At 39.9% G+C, this 23607-nt stretch overlaps 1 protein-coding gene across 2 annotated transcripts in view; it reads right to left on the reverse strand.

Moving 5' to 3' along the window:
• Positions 1–21720: 21720 nt before the first annotated feature.
• rasef (RAS and EF-hand domain containing) overlaps positions 21721–23607 on the reverse strand; it is a 78119-nt gene continuing 76232 nt past the window's right edge. For both annotated transcript variants that reach the window (XM_057832352.1, XM_057832353.1), the window contains exon 18: positions 21721–22675. In XM_057832352.1, the coding sequence (XP_057688335.1) occupies positions 22576–22675 (100 nt within the window). In that variant the 3' untranslated portion in view covers positions 21721–22575. The remainder of the gene's footprint in view (positions 22676–23607) is intronic.

The following is a 23607-nucleotide window of genomic DNA, read 5'->3' on the forward strand; positions in this document are numbered from 1 at the left end:
TGTAGGTGCGCTGGCGGCTGTGTTGTTGGCTTGAGCTTTATGGCGCAGTGGTTAGCGTCCCTACCTGCCGAGTGGAAGCGTCGTGGCGTGCGGGTTCGCGTCCCAGCCTAGTCAGAGGTGGGAGCGGAACGCGGGGCCGCGCTGACACACCGGTTTCACCCGCCCCAACCTCCGGTTCTTCCCTGGCCGCAGACTATGTGCCTTTTTCAGACCTCCCACTTCCTTGGTCTCATGCTGTTAATGCTGCTTCTCCCCCAGCGATGAGTCCCGATCTATTTTTTGGACTTTGGATGGCGGGCTCGCGTTGAGAGTGGCGACCTGAGCGGCCATGATATCCCCCCTCTCGCCTTCCTGCTCTTTCCACAGCGCCCTTTTGTCTCAGCAAAGCAACTCACTCGCGAGTAAAGCCTGAATATACACTCACCAGCCACTTTATTAGGTACACCTGTCCAACTGCTCGTTAACACTTAATTTCTAATCAGCCAGTCACATGGCGGCAACTCAGTGCATTTAGGCATGTAGCCATGGTTTAAGACAATCTCCTGCAGTTCAAACCGAGCATCAGTATGGGGTGAAGAAAGGTGATTTGAGTGACTTTGAACGTGGCATGGTTGTTGGTGCCAGAAGGGCTGGTCAGAGTATTTCAGAAACTGCTGATCTACTGGGATTTTCACGCACAACCAGCTCTAGGGTTTACAGAGAATGGTCCGAAAAAGAAAAAATATCCAGTGAGCGGCAGTTCTGTGGGCGGAAATGCCTTGTTGATGCCAGAGGTCAGAGGAGAATGGCCAGACTGGTTCGAGCTGATAGAAATGCAACAGTGACTCAACCACCTGTTACAACCAAGGTAGGCAGAAGAGCATCTCTGAATGCACAGAACGTCGAAGTTTGAGGCAGATGGGCTACAGCAGCAGAAGACCACGCCGGGTGCCACTCCTTTCAGGTAAGAACAGGAAACTGAGGCTACAATTTGCACAAGCTCATCGAAATTGGACAATAGAAGATTGGAAAAACGTTGCCTGGTCTGATGAGTCTCGATTTCTGCTGCGACATTCGGATAGTAGGGTCAGAATTTGGCGTCAACAACATGAAAGCATGGATCCATCCTGCCTTGTATCAACGGTTCAGGCTGGTGGTGGTGGTGTAATGGTGTGGGGAATATTTTCTTGGCACTCTTTGGGCCCCTTGGTACCAATTGAGCATCGTTGGAACGCCACAGCCTACCTGAGTATTGTTGCTGACCATGTCCATCCCTTTATGACCACAATGTACCCAACTTCTGATGGCTACTTTCAGCAGGATAATGCGCCATGTCATAAAGCTGGAATCATCTCAGACTGGTTTCTTGAACATGACAATGAGTTCACTGTACTCAAATGGCCTCCACAGTCACCAGATCTCAATCCAATAGAGCATCTTTGGGATGTGGTGGAATGGGAGATTGGCATCATGGATGTGCAGCCGACAAATCTGCACCAACTGTCTGATGCCATCATGTCAATATGGACCAAACTCTCTGAGGAATGCTTCCAGCACCTTGTTGAATCTATGCCACGAAGAATTGAGGCAGGTCTGAAGGCCAAAGGAGGTCCAACCCGTTACTAGCATGGTGTCCCTAATAAAGTGGCCGGTGAGTGTATATATTTTTTTAAAAGCCCGAAGTCATTCAACATACCGGGATTTATGATAACGTACCTCACAGTATCTTATTTTTTATTTGGTCTTGTTAATATGATGTATAATCAATGTTTTTGAACAGTTATTTTTTATTTAGAGGTACTTAAAGGGTTAATTCAGATTTACGCTGAAATTCAGGTTACAATGCCAGCCAAGGAACGGAACTCGTTCGTAACCCAGGGACTACCTGTATTAATTATATTGTTTGAGTTTGAGTCGTTGCTTCGTTGACTTCTTTACTTCGGGTTGTGGGCAAAAAAAATCTCCGACCTTCGAGGTAATGGCTGCAGCATCACATCTAGAAAGTATCAATTCACGTGGTTACCTTGCAGTAAAAGTACAACTGCAGGAAGTGTTTATGTGCTTGAATTTCCCATTTTTGTGTGCAGGTATTATGCCAGATTGCTTGTTTCTACCCTTCCTATTTAATGAAATTTTTTTTTTTAAAAAGTATTTTAAGATGCATCACAGAAGCGCTCTCTTTCTCTCCCTTCCTCTTTTCCCTGAGGCGGGAGCTTCCTTTGCATCCTGCACTAAATAAAGTCAAGCTGATGTGACTTTCATGTGGCGTGTGTGCGCATGTGTGCGCACGGGTGTGTGTAGCAGGAGAGATGGAGAGAGATAAATGCCGCTGTCACGCTGTGCGGCGCGCTCTGTCACTTTGATAAATCTGGCCTGCCATTTGACGACACCTGCTGACAAGCAAGCCACCGCCTGATTGGCTGGCACAGTTCGTGCTCAGGGAGGATGCTAATGGATATGATGGACAACAAATCAGACACACACACGGATGGGGGCAGGGGGACTTGAACAAGTAGGTCACACATCCTGTCTAAACACACAGACACACACTTGTGTATGTTATTAGCAGGGCAATTAGCGCTAATGACGGCCACTCTGACTCACCTGATTGGCCTAATTAAGTTGCTCATTAGCATACGTGGCCGTGTCAGGGATTCTCAATAAGCAATTAGATACAAAGTTATGATTTATCGACATCAAAACGTGTTGACAACACACGCTGGGATCAAGACTATATTTACATAAAATGTGTATTTTTATTTTTGTTGTTGCATAGATTATTTCATATATCTGCTTTGTTCTTGTAGAATGTTTCCCCGGATAATATTACAACTTTATTGTGGTAAAATTTTATTTTAAAAATATTCTCATAAAATTACAACTGAATTCTCATAAACTTTTATGCAATTCAAATTTAATGTCCTTGAAGTGTCTTTATTTTCTTAGAAATGATTACAGTGGTTAACTATGGAATGCAAGACAAGGAAAGGCAAGGCAAATTTATTTGTATAATATAAACACTTAAAAGGTAAATGTAAGATGTGCTTGATTGTATAACCATTATACTCTGCGGGTTATACAAGTTTGCTCTCCCACAGCTATTATACGCGCTCTCCCAAGCTATTATGACAAATACAGTTTTAGCCCATAATCATGTGCTTACATTTTTATTACTGGCAATTGCTCACATTCTGCTGATAAATAGATACACACACATATGCTGATTCATCACACAACTTCTCAGTACTTTTCCACTAAGCTACTTCGAGTGCAAATGTGTGTTCAAAACAAAGTTATCTTGCTCGCTCAAGAGTGATACTGTTAATTTAATCAATGAGTGTGACTGTTAATTTAATCAATGACTAGAATAAGGAACTTGCCCGATCGAAACTGCCACGTTGGACAACAGTGTTGTAACTATACTCTGCCCAGCAACAAGCCCTCAATAAAAGTCAGCAGCGCGGGGAGCTCTGAGAGAGACTTCGATGAGACGCTCCTTGTCACGTTGCCCGATTTCAGACCTCTCCCCAAACTGCAGCTTGGTAAAAGTCTACTCTCTGCCTCCTGCCTCCTTGTGTCCTGCCTTTGTCACCTCGCTCTGGGTCAACAGTTTTAGACCCAACAAAGGTATACAGCAGTGTTGTTTTTGGCAGCTCTTAATTTTCGTCTTAGTCTTTTGGACGAAAATATTTATTAGTCTTAGTCATATTTTAGTTATTTCGAAATGTGTTCGTCTTCGTCTATTTTTAGTCAACGAAAACAAAACAAATTTCGTTTAGTTTTAGTCGACAATTCTCAAAATGTTCTCAAAACTCACCTGGACGGCGCGAGCTGTATATAAAGTTTCCCAAGAGTTTAAGAAGACACTCACTGAGTCACCGCGCTAAATGCTAATGCTAATATGAACACTATGCTAATGCTACAAGTTAGTTTACAGTCTGACTGTTTGTGGCAAAAGGTGGATTTTTCAGATGAATCTTCCATTGAATTACCGGTACACCACAGTCGCCGCAAATATTGCAGGAGACCTACTGGAGCCCGCATGGATCCGAGATTCACTCAGATAACAGTGAAGTTTGGTGATGGCAAAATCATGGTCTGTGCGAGAGATCTGCAGGGTGGAAGGCAACATAAATAGTCTGAAATATCACCAAATCTTAGCTGCCTCTTACATTCCTAACCATAAAAAGGGACAAATTCTGCAGCAGGATGGTGCGCCATCGCATACTTCAATCTCTACCTCAAAGAAGATCAAAATCCTCCAGGAATGGCCAGCCCAGTCACCAGACATGAACAGGATGAAAGAGGAAGCATGGAAGACGAAACCCAAGAATGTTGATGAACTCTAGGGGGCATGCAAGACTGCTTCCTTTGATGTTCCTGATGACTTCATCAATAAATTGTATGAATCCTTGCCGCACAGCATTGATGCAGTCCTTCAAGCCCATGGAAGTCATACAAAATACTAAATTTGGATCTCACAGCACCACTACTTAATTCGCTTATGTTATGTAACATATTTTTTGTATTTGAAGTACATTTTTTGTTCAATTTTCACACTACTTTCTGTAGGCGACAAAACTTTTGTCTTGCCAAAATTTGACCTTTATGTCTTCATTAAATGATAAATCTTTTTTCAGTGAAACAAATATATTTTTGTACATTCAACATCATTTGGGAGGGTCTTAGCTTTCATGTGAGCTATTTCTGAAACCAATTGAATAATTAAAAGTCTGGTTATTAGCAATTGTTTCTAAAAAATGGATAAGCGACAAGACTTTTGTCAGGGACTGTAGTGTCCGATGATCACTCAGCACAGACCTTCAAAGGCTAAAGCGACATGGCATAGCCAAGATAAAAAAGCAAAACTTTGGGGGGCAGGGCGAGCGCAGCACGTCACATGAGTGATACGACCAAACACTGCTAAAATGCATGCTAAATACATATACGATAAGAAAATATCAAAACCATTGTGAACTTATGACGGAAACTATGGCGAATTTTCATCTCGTCTCGTCAGACGACAACTGACACGTTTTTAGCTCATCGTTGTCATGTCATCGTCATGAAAAAATTGTTCATTGATGAAATATTTTTGTTATTGTCATTGTTGATGAAAACAACACTGGTTTTCAGAGTTAGTCACTTTTTTACTTGCGACTGCCACCTCTAGTCTAAAGCGTAACTGCAGCCTGCGTTAAGCTTGAGCATGGTGCACACCCATCGGATCAGCACCTGAAACGTAAAAACAGTGTTTTCGTCAACAATGACGATAACGAAAATACTTCGACGTACAATTTTCTTCATGACGATGATGTGACCAGAGGCGTCGCATCCCATTAGGCAAACCAGGCAATTGCCTAGGGCCCCCAGCCAGCAGGGGCCCCCAGAGGGCCAACAGTTTTAGCACACGCAGACTTTACAACACTGTCGCAGCGACAAGTGTAGGGAGTGTGTCAATACCATGGAATCATTTGGCAGATTATCTATCAATCCTGTTATCAATCCCAATCAGCACTAACCATGTCCACGTAGATTATACATGTTTATGTAAATTCAACCAGCTATTAATACCACATGATTGATTATAGAGTGTACTCTCTGGATAGTTCTTGCCGAGTTGTTTAACATTGATTTTCACAGGCCACCTCATTATTCATGTGACTACCTAAAGAAATGGTGATTTTTCCAAAAAAGTCTATTAATGGGTCTATTGTATTCCTCGTCAAATGCTCTATATGAAAAATGTAACATATGCATCTGAAATAATCCTAAACGATTTTATTGGCAATTATAATACTCCTTTTAGCAAGGTTCCTTGGGTATGCATACGTTCCCATAGCAACCAGTCCTGTTATTGTCCTACGTCACAAGTGCTGCCTATTGCGGGAGCGAGAATAGGCGTAAGGTGCGCATTTCGAGCAGAGGACAGCCACCTGTTAGAGGATTAATCTGTGCGTCCATGAACGAATGTAAGTATTTGCTCTTCATGCCATAAAGTTGTTATGATAAGTTATCAGCGCGACCGTTTCGTATTTTTACTGTTACATTGGCTGGTTGCTCCCGCTCGTTCTCGCTGCGTCGAGGAGAGCGTTGTTAACATTATATTAGCGTTGCACATTTGTGTTAAGTGCGCACTCGCACTTGTTTACGCGAAGAAGAGCGCTCACACACCAGAAGAAGACGCAGAGTCTCTGAGCGAGTGGGCGAGAGGGAGAGAGAGAGAGAGAAACACGGCTGCGAACCTAAGTTCATTGTTTATGCTTGTAAAATACCTCTACAGAGGCAAAACCTGTGTGTATCATCTTTTCTGTTGTCATTGTGTGTTTTTCACCCGCGATCGGACCCTTACAGCCAGTTGTGAGGTTGTTTGGAAGATGTGCTAATGCTAGTGAACGTATGCTGACCGTTTGTGACATTGCTGTAATAGCAGCTAATTATCATTTATTTACTTTGATGCGAACCTGTTTGGTATCGAGGACGAAATTGATTTATATTATTTCTGCTTTTAGTTTCACTCTTCAAATGATGGTGTCATAACGACGGCCAAAATAAAGTCAGCAAATTATACGGGCGTACAGCATCGTCATTTGGGAGTTTAGCTCGCTGTATAGCCAGGACCGAGCCGTAGCGTCCTGGTGAGGACAGTATATTCACATTTCGTTGTTCATGCATCATGTAACATTATCATACTGTACACTTAATTAGCATGTTGTTCTCTATTGTATTTTTATATTAAAATGCCTTTCAAGATGACATATCTGTTCTATATGTTGGATTTTATCAAGTAAATTTCCCCCAAAAATGCGACTTATACTCTATGTTTTTTTTCTCTTCGTTGGGCATTTTATGGCTGGTGCGACTTATACTTAGGTGCAGGGCCGGCCCAGGCCATTTGGGGGCCCTAAGCAAAAAAATGCAAAGGGGCCCATATTTTTGGCCCACCATTTCGTCACAGTGTACTGTGAAACCCATACATGCAATCCAACCCATACGTCTATATTTTGTATATTAATCAGATTTTGTTGCACTGCCTACTTCAAACTTCGCACCCCAAATGATTGTCAGTACTTACAGTAGATAGCGCCAAACCTTTTTCTAAAAGAGGAAAGAAAGAAGTTAAGGAAGAACTTTTATATTTTTTAAGCTTGTAATCAAGTATCAAAACTCACAAAAGTCAAATAAAGCAAACTGCAGTAAACAAAATAGAATATAAATTAAACAATTGCCAGATTGGGGTTCCCTTAGTGGTCAGGGGCCCTAAGCAGCTGCATAGTCTGCGTATAGGCTGGGCCGGCCCTGCTCAGGTGCGATTTATAGTCTGAAAAATACGGTAGTTTTTAGATCAAATGGCAATGTAACAGTATCCTTCATGGACTTTATTCTGAGAGGGAAAAAAATATCTATTGCGTAAGTAAATTACATTGGAAGCTCTACCAATTGGTTCATGGTACTATTGCTCTGACTATTCTATTAAAATTACTGTATTTTAACTTTTTTTCCCCCTGTTGATAAATATGGTTTATATTTGATGATGCATTTGTATTGATCAAATTGTACAGAGCAGACATATCTTTCCCTATTTCGCCAGTGAGGGCGAAAGTTTGCATGGTATCTTTGTATTTCTATGATATGCTGCATCTCTAGTCTAGTGCATTGACCTGCTTGCATATAATTTTTGCATTTTACTGTATACTATACGCACACGTGTACACAAAAACAATAATATGCACATACAGACGTGAACTTTCACTGGGCCACGGCCTCATCATATAGACTCATTATCGTCATGGTAACACCAAGTGCTTGCACAGACACAACAGCACACGCACGCACGCACACACCATCACAAAAATACACATGCCCCTAATAGGACTCTCCATCTGGCTATGTAAATCAATAGCAACCTTTGCTGACCTCTTGGGCTGTGCAGTTTGACAGTTAATCACTTGATAAGTGTGTGTGTGTGAGGGGTGGGGGGGGTTGTGAGCGCCATTGTTCCCGTGATCATTTAGGCTTATTGAAGATAGAAAAACCACAGAAACAATAAGAAGAGAAACAATGGTACTGTGTGTGTGTTTGTGGAAAATTTGAATAGTTTTGAGTCTTAATATCCACCCCTCTTTCCCTCCGCATACATTATTACTTCAGTGCTGTGGTATGATCTTATTTACATTGCTTTTTTACTTTTAATATGATAAAATCAACGTAAAACTGATGCTTTATGTTGATACAAATATCTGCATTTAGCCAATTGTTCTTTTGTTGTAGTTAGGACCTCATATAAACATATATAAACATATATATAGGGCTTTCAAAAATATCGCGTTAAAGGGCGGTTATTAATTTTTTAAATTAATCACGTTAAAATATTTGACGCAATTAACGCACATGCCCCGCTCAAACAGATTAAAATGACAGCAGTGTAATGTCCGCTTGTTACTTGCTTTTTGGTGTTTGGCGCCCTCTGCTGGTGCTTGGGTGGGTCCAACTGATTTTATGGGTTAGTACCTTGAGTGAGCATGGTGTAATTATTGACATCAACAATGGCGAGCTACTAGTTTATTTTTTGATTGAAAATTTTACAAATTTTAATGAAACGAAAACATTAAGAGGGGTTTTAATATAAAATTTCTATAACTTGTACTAACATTTATCTTTTAAGAACTACAAGTCTTTCTATCCATGGATAGATAATGTTAATGCCATCTTGTTGATTTATTGCTATGATAAACAAATACAGTACTTATGTATCGTATGTTGAATGTATATATCCGTCTTGTGTCTTATCTTTCCATTCTAACAATAATTTACAGAAAAATATGGCATATTTTATAGATGGTTTGAATTGCGATTAATTACGATTAATTAATTTTTAAGCTGTAATTAACTCGATTAAAAATTTTAAGCGTTTGACAGCCCTAATCTGTATGTATACTGTTTATTAGATATGTGACCGAAAATTTGGCGGCGAAAACTTTTGGTCGAAAATAGCTAAAATTGCATTTTCGGTTTTTGGTTAAAAGACCGAAAGTTTAGCACCAAAAAGTGTGAACCCTAGTACTTTTGCGATGACGTCATCAAAATATGGCGAGAAGCAACACTACTGGCTCACCGCCATCGTGTCCGCGGTCTGCAAGTATTTTGAGGTATATTCGGAAGTATTTTGAGGTATCAAAGAAATATATAAATGATTAAATTAAGGAAAATAAAATAAATATGCTTCATCGCTGCTACACGCTCGTTCTGAAGTTGCTAGTTTGGAGTTTAATCAAGTAAACAGTATACAAATAATATTTAAATGCAAACATGTGCATTTGCTGTGGTTTAGTACAATACTTGTACGCAAGGGCGTAGGTTTGCATAGGGACGATAGGGACATAACATTACCAACTTTTCAGGATGCTCAAATTGTCCCCATTAACTTTTTAGCCACCTTATTTGTATTATATAATGACTTCAATTATAGAAGTCATTCTCATATGTTGTAAGGATAGAATTGAGACTACCATTACTAAGTGAGTTACGGTACCTTCATGATGTTGAGACTTACATTGACCCCTTTTTACTTGCTGAATGTGCCAGTCCATTTTCCTCCACTCAAACGCACGTTTGATTGGCTGATGATTTGCCCCCCACGCATTACAGCCCTGACAGAAATATAACATGCCGCCTCCTCCGCTCCCTTCGAAGATGAGGGATATTAAGTTTTTTTTCGGCCAGCAGCAGCCACTGTAAGTAATGTAAACGTCAATGTTGTGGAGGTGGGAAACACCTGTTGAAATATTTGAAATTTAAATTTTCGAATAGAATCCAGACATTTATTCTGGAAGTTTTCAAAATGTTTCTGTAGTAGTTTTTGAAAACAAAGGTTTGAATTAAATGGTGTATCACCTGAACCAATACATACTGTATGCACTTAAAACTGATTTAAAAAACACTTAAATTCCCTTGTTTTCTGTGTATAATCTACTAGAAATAAGTGAAATTATCTGCCAGTGCTTCAAGTAAATTGTACTCACTTAGATTTCTTGAAATAAGAAAAATAGCTGGCTGAAAATAAGTTTACAGAATTATTTTAAGCAAAAAGTTTGTATATTTAATCCAAAAAAAAACTTGGTTTTCAGAAATATTCTTAATTCAAGAATAGATATTGTTCAAAATATTATTGAAAGCCATTTTTTCTTGATTTAGGTGAAAAATGACCAACTTTTAGATGTATGGGCTTAATAAGAACAAATAGTGATATTTACGTAGCCATTAACACTCAAAAATAGATGGAAAAAATTATTAGACTAGATTTAAGAAAAAATATCGATTAAGACGTTATAAATTTGCAGTGTGAAAGTATGAGCAATACAGATTTATTTTGCATTAATCATTTAGCCTATCAATTAATTAGGTTCATATTGGTGAGAAATGTACCGCTAAACCCCCGTTCACCCTATCTGTTTGGTTTTATTAATGTCCCATCCCCAGCAAAAAGTGTACACGCAGGTTATGCTGTTATATCATCCCTACCAATATTGAGATCAAACCTACATCCTTGCTTGTACGTGACATGACCACTTCCTCTTTTTCTCAAAAATTTCCCATGACTTACACACCACCTCTGCTAGTCGTCGTTTAATCCGGCCGGGAGTGACTTCGCTCGGCTTCGTTGCCACTAGAACTCGGCCCACTCGCTTGGTTTTCGCTCAATTCCACTTGTTGCACAATTATTGTCAATAAACTACCGTAATTTCCCGAATTTAAGGCGCAGCCGTATATAATGCACACCCCAAATTTACTTGTAAAATCTACGGAAAATTATTGTACCCGTTTATAACGCGCACCCTAATTTTAGCACCAATAAATAGAAGAATACAAGAAAACAGAGCTCGTGTACAGATACAGAAATGTCATTTTACTGACTGGTGAAACACAGCACAAGCAAAGCACATTGGTAGTTCAAAACATTACCATAAACTGACAATATTTGCGGTAATAATATGATTTGACAACTTCTCCAACTTACCAGAATCTAGGAGAAAACAAAACAGATGTGACTTTTCTTTTAAAGGCTGCTGTATAACTCGCTCATTTCATCATGATGAATAAATGCTTCTTCCATGGTTTGATACGGTAAAATGAAAGTGAGAGCTGAGTCGGAAATCCGTGAGAGCTGTCACGACAGTAACAATAGGAACTATTGTTATTTGGGTTTGTGTTTCCCGAGGGACAGATATAGTTGACGGACACACACAGGAAGTCTGTGTTGTTACGTATGTTATGGTCCGAGTTGCGGAGCTGCGATGAACATTGACTCAAATGAGTTCAAGAAACTAAATTCTGTGCTTTATGAAGAGTGAAAAAAGCAGAATTTAACACAGACGAAATCATTCGGCCAATTAGAGTGAAGTATTACCAGTGACGTGCGGTCAGGGGAGGCAGGTGAGGCAGAGCCTCACCTGTCATCATGACAAAAAAATAATTATAGCATCAAATTTATATTAATATTTGTCCATTGCTCTTAATGTATGACTCATTTCAAACATTTTTTTATAGTCAAAATCGCTGAATTTGCCCATTTCCTGTTCAAATAACGAAATGAAACGAGAGGTGCGGCAGCAACTAGTAAAGCCTCACCTCTGATTGCGCAATCCATAACAAACTGGGTTGATACATGGAATTGGAGCATGCTGGTTGCCGTACATCTGCATGTCGCCATTATAATGTTTCCAGATACGTTTATTTGACCTGATTTTCCACAGTCTGGCTAATGTCTTTAACCCTTAAAGTTTAATGTTTGTTAGCGACGTATTTAGTTTTGCTGATGGGAAATAAACTCGCAGTGAAAAGGCACAGGTTGCGGCAGATAGTACGCTGCCGCACAGAAAGGGGGCGAACGTGAGCCAACAGGTAATGGCGCCAGGCGAATCAAGTGCACTGCGGCGAGCCGTTTTGTATTGTTTACTACGTCGACATCGGACTCCCAAAATGGAAGAGGATTATATATCCAAACTTTTAAAATTCTCAAAACTGGACTTTCTGTCAAAAGTGGACCTGATTAACAGAGGAAGACCAACGCCGGAGCTAAAAGGTTTGCTTCAAACTACGGGACAGTCTAAGATAACTCGCTCTTTTCAAACGGAGTGGTACACCCGAAAAGATTGTGTGGCTGTCCTTCGAAAAACTGCCTTTACTGCTTCCCATGCCTTTTGTTCTCAACTTGTGCCAATGTCTGGACTAACACGGGATATTGTGACATGAAAAATTTACCACGAAGTCTCAGCAAACATGAGAGATCATACACTCACATTCAAAGCCAGACTGCTTTAAAATTTTTTGGAAGCTCAAGGATCGATATGGCTTTGAACGAACAGCGGCGGCTCAACGTTAGCACCCACAATGCTAGGGTAAACGAGAACCGCGAGATTTTGAAAGACCTCATTAATGCAACCTGCTTCTTAGCTAAGCAGGAGTTAGCATTTCGTGGTAACGATGAGAGGGCAAGCTCTACTAATCGTGGCAATTATGTCGAACTTTTATACGCTTTTGCTGAGAAAGATGAGAGGTTAGCTAGACATTTGGACACATCCACTGTGTTTTCTGGCTTGTCAAATAGAATACAGAACGATCTAATTGAAGCAATCGGTGATGTGATACAGTCGGAATAGGACCGATTCAGGACAACTTTCCTCCCTGGCGATCATCTCCATTGAGGCGGAGAGACTTTTAAAACTAAAGGAAAATAAGGAGGACTTTTACAACAAAGTAACTGAGGTTTTTGTGGCGAAGGTCAGGCGCATGGACTTCATCTACAAATAAAGGTAAGACCACAGTTTTCATTTTAATCTTAATATTTTAAAACTTAAATTTTGGCCTTAAATAAGATATACTTTTTCTTTTCATGCTTTTTGTTGAGCAATCTGTATTAAATTGATTTAAGTATCAGATTCAAGTTTTAAAAACAACTTAATATTTCACAAAAGGTCAAAATTGAAATCTGTGGTTTTGTACACCACTCTGTACTCATTTATGTTGTATGAACTAAAGACTTGCGATGGAAATTCCAACACATGGAGAGTGTAGCGCAAATGCACGTTATTTTCTACCTTTACGTATCTGTAATATGTACCGTGTGTGTGTGTTTTGTGAAGAATGCTGATGAGATATGAAATAACCAGTAGTTAATTGAATAAGCTATCCTTTTTGGTTATATATTTGTAAATCTGACACTTAAGGAGTCAGTGCCTCACCAACAACGAACCTCACCGCACGTCACTGAGTATTACCGAAACAAAATGGTGACGTCACGTTCCGTAATGGTCGGCAACGGGTCGCCGCATACGTTTCTTCAACACACTGTGGCTGTGTCAATAAAAAAAAAAATCGGTTTATATATATATATATATATATATATATATATATATATATATATATATATTTCTGTCTCCATCCATGTACCCGTTTATAATGCGCACCATGATTCTTGAATTTGGAAAATAGTTTGGTCATTTATTTGGCCGTTACTTTGAAAAAAAGTGCGTATTGGTGAATTTTGATATTATTATTATAAAAAAAAATTTAGTTAAAATTTGAGCATTATATTGTGATCAAGAGGTGCGCTAAGAAAAATTTAAAAACTGATAAAGTATTTATTTCCCTTTTTTACATAGCGGTGTGGATATTTATGGTTTAATTTTGCTGAAGTATAGGGTGGGGCAGAGCAACTTGCTTATTTAAATTTGGGGCCCTGAAGCGATTGTTGCCCTGAGGATGGTAGGGATGGACTTATTTGAGAGAATGGGATGTAATGTTTGGTTTTTAACGTGCGTTATTTATTTTGTGTTCATTTTTCAGGAACCCCAGTGAGCATCATGGAGTGGACGAAGTCGGAGCGCACTTTCGCTGTTGAGGCATTTTTTAAAGCGGTCGCTCAATTGTTGCAACGCAATGTGCATTTCATAGACATTTCAATATTGGCACCCGTCCCACACCCATCTGGTTCAGTGTTGGCAGGAAACACTCATTGATCATGTCCACATAACCGTCAGATGTCACTGATACTGCCTGTTCGTTTTCTTCAAAAAACTATGTAGTGCGTGTAGAGGACATTGATGAAGTTCTTTGGGGTTTTCAGGACTCCACTAGCGCATGTTTTGGTTATTTACAGATCCCGAAAGATGTAAGTGAGCGTCATCACTGAAGAAAATAAGTCTGTTGTCACGCAAGCCCAAAAGCGCCTCACATGCATTTTCACACGCAATAAAATCGTGCAGATTAAGTTCCTGCACGATAGCTAATTTATAGGGATGAAATTTCAATGCTTCATGGAGGAGTCATCCCACAGATCGAGCAGACAACCCAAGAGCAGATGTGTGTTTGCGGTCAGACTGTCGGGGAGATCTCAAAACAGATTGTCTCACCGCGTCAATGTTTTAGGTGATCTTGATGCTCGTGGGAGGCCAGGTTTCTTTTTCTTTACATCACCCGTTTCGCTGAAGTTATTTACCCATGAAACAATCGACTGCCGGCCAGGAGCACTACGAGGGGCAATATTGAATTCTACAGAAAGGACTTTGCGTTGCGACAATTGAGCGGCCGCCTGAAAAAAAATGCCTCAACAGCAAAAGCGCGTTTCGTCTACTCCATGATGCTCACTTGGGTTCCTGAAAAATAAACACAAAATAAATAACGCACATTAAGGACCAAACTTTAAGCCCCACCCTCTCAAATAAATCCATTCCTACCATCCTCAGAGCAACCATCAATTCAGAGCGCCAAATTTAAATTAGCAAATTGCTCTGCCCCACCCAGTATTTCATTGTTTGAAATGTATACTCAGTACATTTTTGGGGGGATTGATATTATTTTTTTCATTTGACAGTTTTTTTTTTCATTTAATATTTTTGATTGTTATATTGTACAAAAAAATGGTTTTTGTTATTTTGCTTAGGTGTTTTGTCATTGTTTCCATGTAATTTTCCAATATTATTTTGTGGATTAATAGGGTGTTTTTGTGTGGGAAAATTTTTTGGGGGATTTAGTTTTTACACTTTTTTTATTCACAGTTTATTTTGTATGTGTATTGTTCCACACAGATACACCCTTTTTTTGGTTGCTTTCAGTTGAACGAACTCAGCGGCGAGTCTTGGTGGTCTTCAAGCCTCGTCCTACATCACACTAATATATTCATTACTGTCATTAACCTTCCTGCCGCACCGTCCTCCGTTCATCTAATTACTCCCCCCACTTGCCACCATTCTGCTCCCCCACCTGTTGTCTGACAAATGAACGGTCTCGCCTCATTGCTCGCGTGACAATGTCAACAGATGGGGGAAGTGTGCTCGCGCCTGCAGCCACACACACACAAACTCGCATCATCATCATTACTGGGGTAAATTGAAGAACATATGTTATTGAAAAAATCCTTGATCATGGTAAAAGTAGAGCAGCCAAGGATAAACAAGAAGTGATGTTTTCATTTTGTTTTGACATTGCACAGAAGACATTTTGCTTTCTTTTTTTTTCTTAGTTTTTGAACATTTGCACAAAGTGGATGAAATAGTTGGGGGTTAGGGCCGTTGACCCCTCAACTACAGGCCACATTCTACCAACTTGGCCAGCACCATTTAGTAGTTTCCGCTTGGCTGGCTTATAGATGGCGTATGACAACACATATGCTCAAAATGCAACCATCTGGACATCTGCTGTCCACAGGACCATTGCTAAAAAAAATGTGCTCGCTCCCCAGTGCCCCGCTGTGCCCCAGTATTATATTAGGTCGAGTGACGCCCCTGCCTGTGTAACTCCTCCTTTTCTTTGAGCTTCAAAAATCCTTCCAAACAGGCACATTAGACAGTAAAGAAAGTATATTCTCACCAATGTTGTCACAGATTACTTGAAAAAGTAATTTAGTTAGTGTTTAGTGATTACGCCTCAAAAAAGTAATCTACAGTCCCTGACAAAAGTCTTGTCGCTTATCCATTTTGTAGAAACAATTGCTAATAACGTGACTTTTAATTATTAGGGCCCGAGCACTAAGCGTGCGAAGGCCCTATTGTATTGCAAAGGATTATTATTTTTTAAATTTTTTTTTATTTTTCCAGGGCAAATGAAAATGGCCAATTTGGAGGCCAGAACATGCACGAAAAGTCACCATAATTTGCACATACGTGCGGAAAATTGTAAATTTCGATAATTTTGCAACGTTGCAAAAAAATGTAACAAAATGGCTCAGTGGCGCCCCCTTGAAATTTTAAAATTGGCCTATAACATTAGGGTCTGTCAGTGTAGAGCAATGCAATTTGGGGAGTCTATACCTTGTCCAAAACCTCTCCAAAAAAGCATTTACACCCATATTCCAAACCCTACAGGAAATCAGTTATTTTGGATCGAATATGAAATTTATATCGATTTACAGTGTGAACATTTGAGACCTTTTCGCCGAGGGAGTTAGTTGGATCATCTTCAAAATTGGTGAGACTGTTCAGGAGACATATGCGATCTTAAGTTTTTTAAATGGTGCGTTTTCATTCACGGGTCTGACCTGGGCGCGGTGCCAAAGTCGGCCATTTTTTCAGCAAAATGACAAATTCAGTAAATGACTAATAGTTCCTTGACACAACGTTCAATCATTTTTATATCTGGCATGTATGTGTGGTATCCCACCCTTAACACGAGTGCATTGAAATATTACCCATTAGGCCTAGCGCCCCCTAGTGAGAACAGGAAATGCCTTTTTTTACGAGACAGATTCCTCCTCCAAGGGAAAAAAAATCTGTTGACCTCAAACCTGCATCAGGGGAGCCTTAAGACCTGTGTTCAGGTGCCGGATGAAAAATATTGAGGTTTCGTTGAAGCGGAGGGGTCCAAACAGGAAAGTGAAAATGACCGTCAACAATTTGTTTCGCAAAAAACTTTGAACAGTCATAACTCGGCAGATATACAACATATCTGCGCCAAACTTCCCGTGCTTGTTGAGAGTCATACCCTGAAGGGTCTTGTAGGGGTCATTTGCATCAACTCTACAGTGCCGACTAGTGGTGACAGAAAGGAGTTTAAAAAAAGGCCTTTCCTATTGGGTTTTTTTCAACGTAGAGCAATGAAATTTGGGGAGTCCATACCTTATGCAAAACTGCTCCAAAAAAGTCTCTTGCACCCATTTTCCAAATCTAACAGAAAATCGGGAGTTTGGATCGAATGTGAAATTTTTATCCATTTGTAGTACGGTTTACATTTGGAGGCCTGAACATGCACGAAAACTCCCCAAATTTTGCACATACATGCGGCTTTGCGTGGATTTCGATAATCTTGCGACGTTACAAAAATTGTAACAAAACGGCTCAGTGGCACCCCCTTGAATTTTTCAAAAAGGCGTTTCCTATTAGGTTTTTTTAACGTAGAGCAATGAAATTTGGGGAGTCGATACCTTGTGCAAAACTGCTCCAAAAAGTCTCTTGAACCCATATTCCAAACCCAACAGGAAATTGGGTATTTTGATCGAATGTGAAATTTTTATCAATTAACAGGGTGCACATTTGAGAACTTGTCACAGAGGGAGTTAGTTGGATCATCTTCAAAATTGGTGAGACTATTCAGGAGACATAGGAGATCTAAAATTTTCAAAATGGTGCGTTTTCATTCATGGGTCTGACCTGGGTGTGGACCTAAGTCGGCCATTTTTTCGGCAAAATGACAAATTCAGTAAAAGACTAATAGCTCCTTGACACAGCGTTCAATCTTTTTCATATCTGGCATGTATGTGCAGGATCCCACCCTTAACACGAGTGCATTGTAACATTACCCATTAGGCCGAGCGCCCCCTATTGGGAACAGGAAATGCCTTTTTTTTACTAAACAGGCTCCTCCTCCAAGGAAAAAAAATATATTCAACTGAAACCTGCATCAGGGGAGCCAGAAGACATGTGTTCAGGTGCCTGATGAAAAATACTGAGGTTTGGTTGAAGCAGAAGAGTCCACCAGGAGAAGTGAAAATGACTGAAGCCATTTCGTCTCACCACAAGTTTTGAACAGTCATAACTTCTACAACATATCTGTGCCAAACATCTCGTGCTTGTTGAGTCATACTCTGAAGGGTCCTGTAGGGGTCATTTGCATCAACCCTACAGCGCCAACTAGTGGCAATAGAAAGTCACTCATTTTTCTAATATATGTCCAGTTCTTTTCAGGTTGGTCATTATAGTTTCAATACCTTTTGAAATACTTATTTTACGGCCCATGTCTACATGTCTCTGTCTGTTGCCATGACGACCCTTTATTCGCTCCTTTTTTGTAGTACTCTGTCCAAGAGGGGTTTTTATCTCTTAGGTGTGTGATTGTAAAGAGGCAACTTTCGAGCATGTTAGGTTCTAATGAGATGATTAGAGAGGACGATCTGCCACAACCCTGACCTACACACTGTCCGAGTTGCGCTAGATTGCGAGGGCCAGTTCAGTCCTGCTTGCAGGCCTAGTTCAATTGGTTTCAGAAATGGCTCATATGAAAGCTAAGACCCTCCAAATGATGTTGAATGTACAAAAATATATTTGTTTCACTGAAAAAAGATTTATCATTTAATGACGACATAAAGGTCAAATTTTGGCAAGACAAAAGTTTTGTCGTCTACAGAAAGTAGTGTGAAAATTGAACAAAAAATGTACTTCAAAATCAAATACAAAAATATGTTACATAACATAAGCGAATTAAGTAGTGGTGCTGTGAGATCCAAATTTAATATTTTGTATGACTTCCATGGGCTTGAAGGACTGCATCCATGCGGTTCAGCAAGGATTCATACAATTTATTGATGAAGTCATCAGGAACATCAAAGAAAGCAGTCTTGGATGCCTCACAGAGTTGATCAACATTCTTGGGTTTCGTCTTCCATGCTTCCTCTTTCATCCTCTTCATGTCTGGTGACTGGGCTGGCCAGTCCTAGAGGATCTTGATCTTCTTTGCCTTGAGGAACTTTGAGGTAGAGATTGAAGTATGCGATGGAGCACCATCCTGCTGCAGAATTTGTCCCTTTTTATGGTTAGGAATGTAACAGGCAGGTAAGATTTGTTGATATTTCAGACTATTTATGTTGCCTTCCACCCTGTAGATCTCTCGCACACACCCCCATACTGGATGTAACCACAGACCATTATTTTGCCACCACCAAACTTCACTGTTTTCTGAGTGAATCTCGGATCCATGCGGGCTCCAGTAGGTCGCCTGCAATATTTGCGGTGACTGTGGTGTAATTCAATGGAGGATTCATCTGAAAAATCCACCTTTTGCCACTTTTCCAGCATCTATCCTTTTGACAGCCTGCGTGCCTTGGCAAATGCCACACGTTTTTTTAATTGCACCTTAAGAGATCTGCAAGCTGCCTCTTACATTCCTAACCATAAAAAGGGACAAATTCTGCAGCAAGATGGTGCTCCATTGCATACTTCAATCTCTACCTCAAAGTTCCTCAAGGCAAAGAAGATCAAGATCCTCCAGGACTGGCCAGCCCAGTCACCAGACATGAAGAGGATGAAAGAGGAAGCATGGAAGACGAAACCCAAGAATGTTGATGAACTCTGGGAGGCATGCAAGACTGCTCTCTTTGATGTTCCTGGATCTGCATGGAGGAATGGGCCAAAATACCAGCAACAGTGTGTGAAAAGCTTGTGCAGAGTTACAGAAAACGTTTGACCTCCGTTATTGCCAACAAAGGATACATAACAAAGTATTGAGATGAACTTTTGGTACTGACCAAATACTTATTTTCCACCATGATTTGCAAATAAATTCTTTAAGAATCAAACAATGTGATTTTCTGTTTTTCTAACTTTAATCAGGTTTGGACAAATGAACACGTTAGGTTGCTCGTTATTGAAAAATGTAATCAGATTACAATTAGTGACAACACTGATTCTCACTGAATATTTTGAGTCTTTTTAATAGCAACAAAGATTCTTCCACATACACTGTTGTAGCTGGCAAAGTCACCACAAACTTGAGTAACTTAGTGGCCTCCAGTGCCATCTGGATCAAATCTTTTCGGCTAAATAGACATGTAAATGTACAGGACGTTTTTGGTGTGACTGCCACAGTCTAAGACACCATGTTCTCTTAGCACTCCAGCTTTGATTATTATACAGTGCCTTGCAAAAGTATTCGGCCCCCTTGAATCTTGCAACCTTTCGCCACATTTCAGGCTTCAAACATAAAGATATGAAATGTAATTTTTTTGTCAAGAATCAACAACAAGTGGGACACAATCGTGAAGTGGAACAACATTTATTGGATAATTTAAACTTTTTTAACAAATAAAAAACGGAAAAGCGGGGCGTGCAATATTATTCGGCCCCCTTGCGTTAATACTTTGTAGCGCCACCTTTTGCTCCAATTACAGCTGCAAGTCGCTTGTGGTATGTTTCTATCAGTTTTGCACATCGAGAGACTGACATTCTTGCCCATTCTTCCTTGCAAAACAGCTCGAGCTCAGTGAGGTTGGATGGAGAGTGTTTGTGAACAGCAGTCTTCAGCTCTTTCCACAGATTCTCGATTGGATTCAGGTCTGGACTTTGACTTGGCCATTCTAACACCTGGATACGTTTATTTTTGAACCATTCCATTGTAGATTTGGCTTTATGTTTTGGATCATTGTCCTGTTGGAAGATAAATCTCCGTCCTGGTCTCAGGTCTTGTGCAGATACCAACAGGTTTTCTTCCAGAATGTTCCTGTATTTGGCTGCATCCATCTAACCGTCAATTTTAACCATCTTCCCTGTCCCTGCTGAAGAAAAGCAGGCCCAAACCATGATGCTGCCACCACCATGTTTGACAGTGGGGATGGTGTGTTCAGTGTGATGAGCTGTGTTGCTTTTACGCCAAACATATCGTTTTGCATTGTGACCAAAAAGTTCAATTTTGGTTTCATCTGACCAGAGCACCTTCTGGCACATGTTTGGTGTTTCTCCCAGGTGGCTTGTGGCAAACTTTAAACGAGACTTTTTATGGATATCTTTGAGAAATGGCTTTCTTCTTGCCACTCTTCCATAAAGGCCAGATTTGTGCAGTGTACGACTGATTGTTGTCCTATGGACAGACTCTCCCACCTCAGCTGTAGATCTCTGCAGTTCATCCAGAGTGATCATGGGCCTCTTGGCTGCATCTCTGATCAGTTTTCTCCTTGTTTGAGAAGAAAGTTTGGAAGGACGGCCGGGTCTTGGTAGATTTGCAGTGGTCTGATGCTCCTTCATTTCAATATGTTGGCTTGCACAGTGCTCCTTGAGATGTTTAAAGCTTGGGAAATCTTTTTGTATCCAAATCCGGCTTTAAACTTCTCCACAACAGTATCTCGGACCTGCCTGGTGTGTTCCTTGGTTTTCATAATGCTCTCTGCACTTTAAACAGAACCCTGAGACTATCACAGAGCAGGTGCATTTATACGGAGACTTGATTACACACAGGCAGATTCTATTTATCATCATCGGTCATTTAGGACAACATTGGATCATTCAGAGATCCTCACTGAACTTCTGGAGTGAGTTTGCTGCACTGAAAGTAAAGGGGCCGAATAATATTGCACGCCCCACTTTTCAGTTTTTTATTTGTTAAAAAAGTTTAAATTATCCAATAAATGTTGTTCCACTTCACGATTGTGTCCCACTTGTTGTTGATTCTCGACAAAAAAATTAAATTTCATATCTTTATGTTTGAAGCCTGAAATGTGGCGAAAGGTTGCAAGATTCAAGGGGGCCGAATACTTTTGCAAGGCACTGTATGATCAACAGAACTCAGAATTTGAGATGCAGAGAGACCGAGGAGGCACTTGCCAACACAATCCTCTGATGTACTACAGTTCTTTTACCAGTAGATGCCCATGTTGCTCTATGTTACATTTTGACGATTACATCATGGACATCAGTTGATTCAAAAAAAGAATACAAAGTTCAAACTTGTCGGACTAAAATGGGAAACTAATTATTTCAAAAAAACAATTATCATTTTACTTTTCACATGCAGCTGAAACTCTGCCTCTCCTGAACAAATGTCACTGACTGTGATAAAGAAAAAGTACAATAACTCCTAGTTGTTATTTATATATTTGTCTGGTTTTGTATACTTTTTCTGGGTATAACAATAGAAGTTGATAGAAATCTGGCAGGATGAATGAGCAAAAATATTTTCAATTTCTGAAATCATTTATAGTACTAGTAGTAACACTGAAAGGCAACAATCATGAACAATAGGTTGAATAAGACAATTTTCAAAGTTTGAAAATGTGGACAATCAGCCCCTGTGCAATAAAGAAGACATCATTTCAGTGGAATCTTGACCTTATTGTCACGAAACAACTAAATGAAGTCTTATTTTTTCCATAGTAAACTCTTAGAACAAGCAAATAAAATTCTAACACATATGTTTACATCTTTCATAAACCATTCATGTTTCATCTGTGTGAAGTAAAATGAAGGTAAACAATCACATGGCAGTTTCCAACATTCCAAATGGCAAGACCTTCAAAAAGTTCAGTAAATATTAAAATGTGTCTCGAAACCCCAAAGTTTTTGTTCCTTTTGCTGCATTTTGCTTTCCTCTATAAAACAAAATCCAGGCCTGGCGAGTCGATCAGGTGCAGCAGGAGAAGTTGGGCTTTTTCCTGGGAGCGTCCAACTTGGGCAGTGACTGGTAACTTTTCTCATCCAACTTTGCGTGTTTGATCACCTCTCTGTTTCAGACGGAAATATTTTGATAAGAGATGCACTCAAAAGAACAAAGTACCGTATTGGCCCGAATACAAGACGGCTCCTATTATAAGACGACCCCCTCTTTTTCAAGACTCAAGTTTGAAAAAAAAGACTTCTCAGAAAATAATTACAGTATATCTGAAACAAATGATTATAACAATATATTTGAGAGAAAAAGCATGCTATTTTGCCTCATTCAAATCTTAATATCTGGACATTTAAATATATAAACTAAAGTGCAATCACATTCGTAAATGAATGGCTTCTGGTTTTTGAAATGTAAATAAACCAATCTATTGTGATAAAACAACAAAATTGCAATAATTGCATTAACTATCAAAGTGAAGTCTGTAACTGTAGTCTTGAAACAAATCTGAATAAGGAAAAACATTGCAATAAAATAATGCAAACTGGTTAAACTTGATAGTAGCTGAGATCTATCATGACAGAACATCGCTGTAATGATATCTGGCGCCATCTAGCGTCATGAATGGGTATAATGTCTCGACCGCAAACATAAGACAACCCCCCAGTTTTTCAGTCTTATTTCAATGCAAAAAACACCGTCTTAGATTCGGGCCAATATGGTTATAAAGTGCTAACTTGATCTATGCATGCTCTTATTTTGGCACAGGAACTATAGACCAGGTAATACTTCCGCACGCGAGTAAGAGCACATGTACACACGAAGAAGAGCGCACGCACACACATGAGGAAGACCACATTTGCTCACATGAAAACGAAGAGGGGAAAAACTATTGCTTAGCCGGCTGTCTCGCTAGGACTTAGCTCCAACGTCTTAGCGAGGACAGTACAATGATGCATAATACATGTTTTTGGAATGTTATTTTGAGATTTAGGGCGTGTTTAGGGGTACTTAAAGGGTTGATTCCGATTTACGCGGGAATTCGGG

The sequence above is a fragment of the Corythoichthys intestinalis genome, chromosome 3, assembly GCF_030265065.1.
Source record: "Corythoichthys intestinalis isolate RoL2023-P3 chromosome 3, ASM3026506v1, whole genome shotgun sequence".
NCBI classification, from domain to species: domain Eukaryota; kingdom Metazoa; phylum Chordata; class Actinopteri; order Syngnathiformes; family Syngnathidae; genus Corythoichthys; species Corythoichthys intestinalis.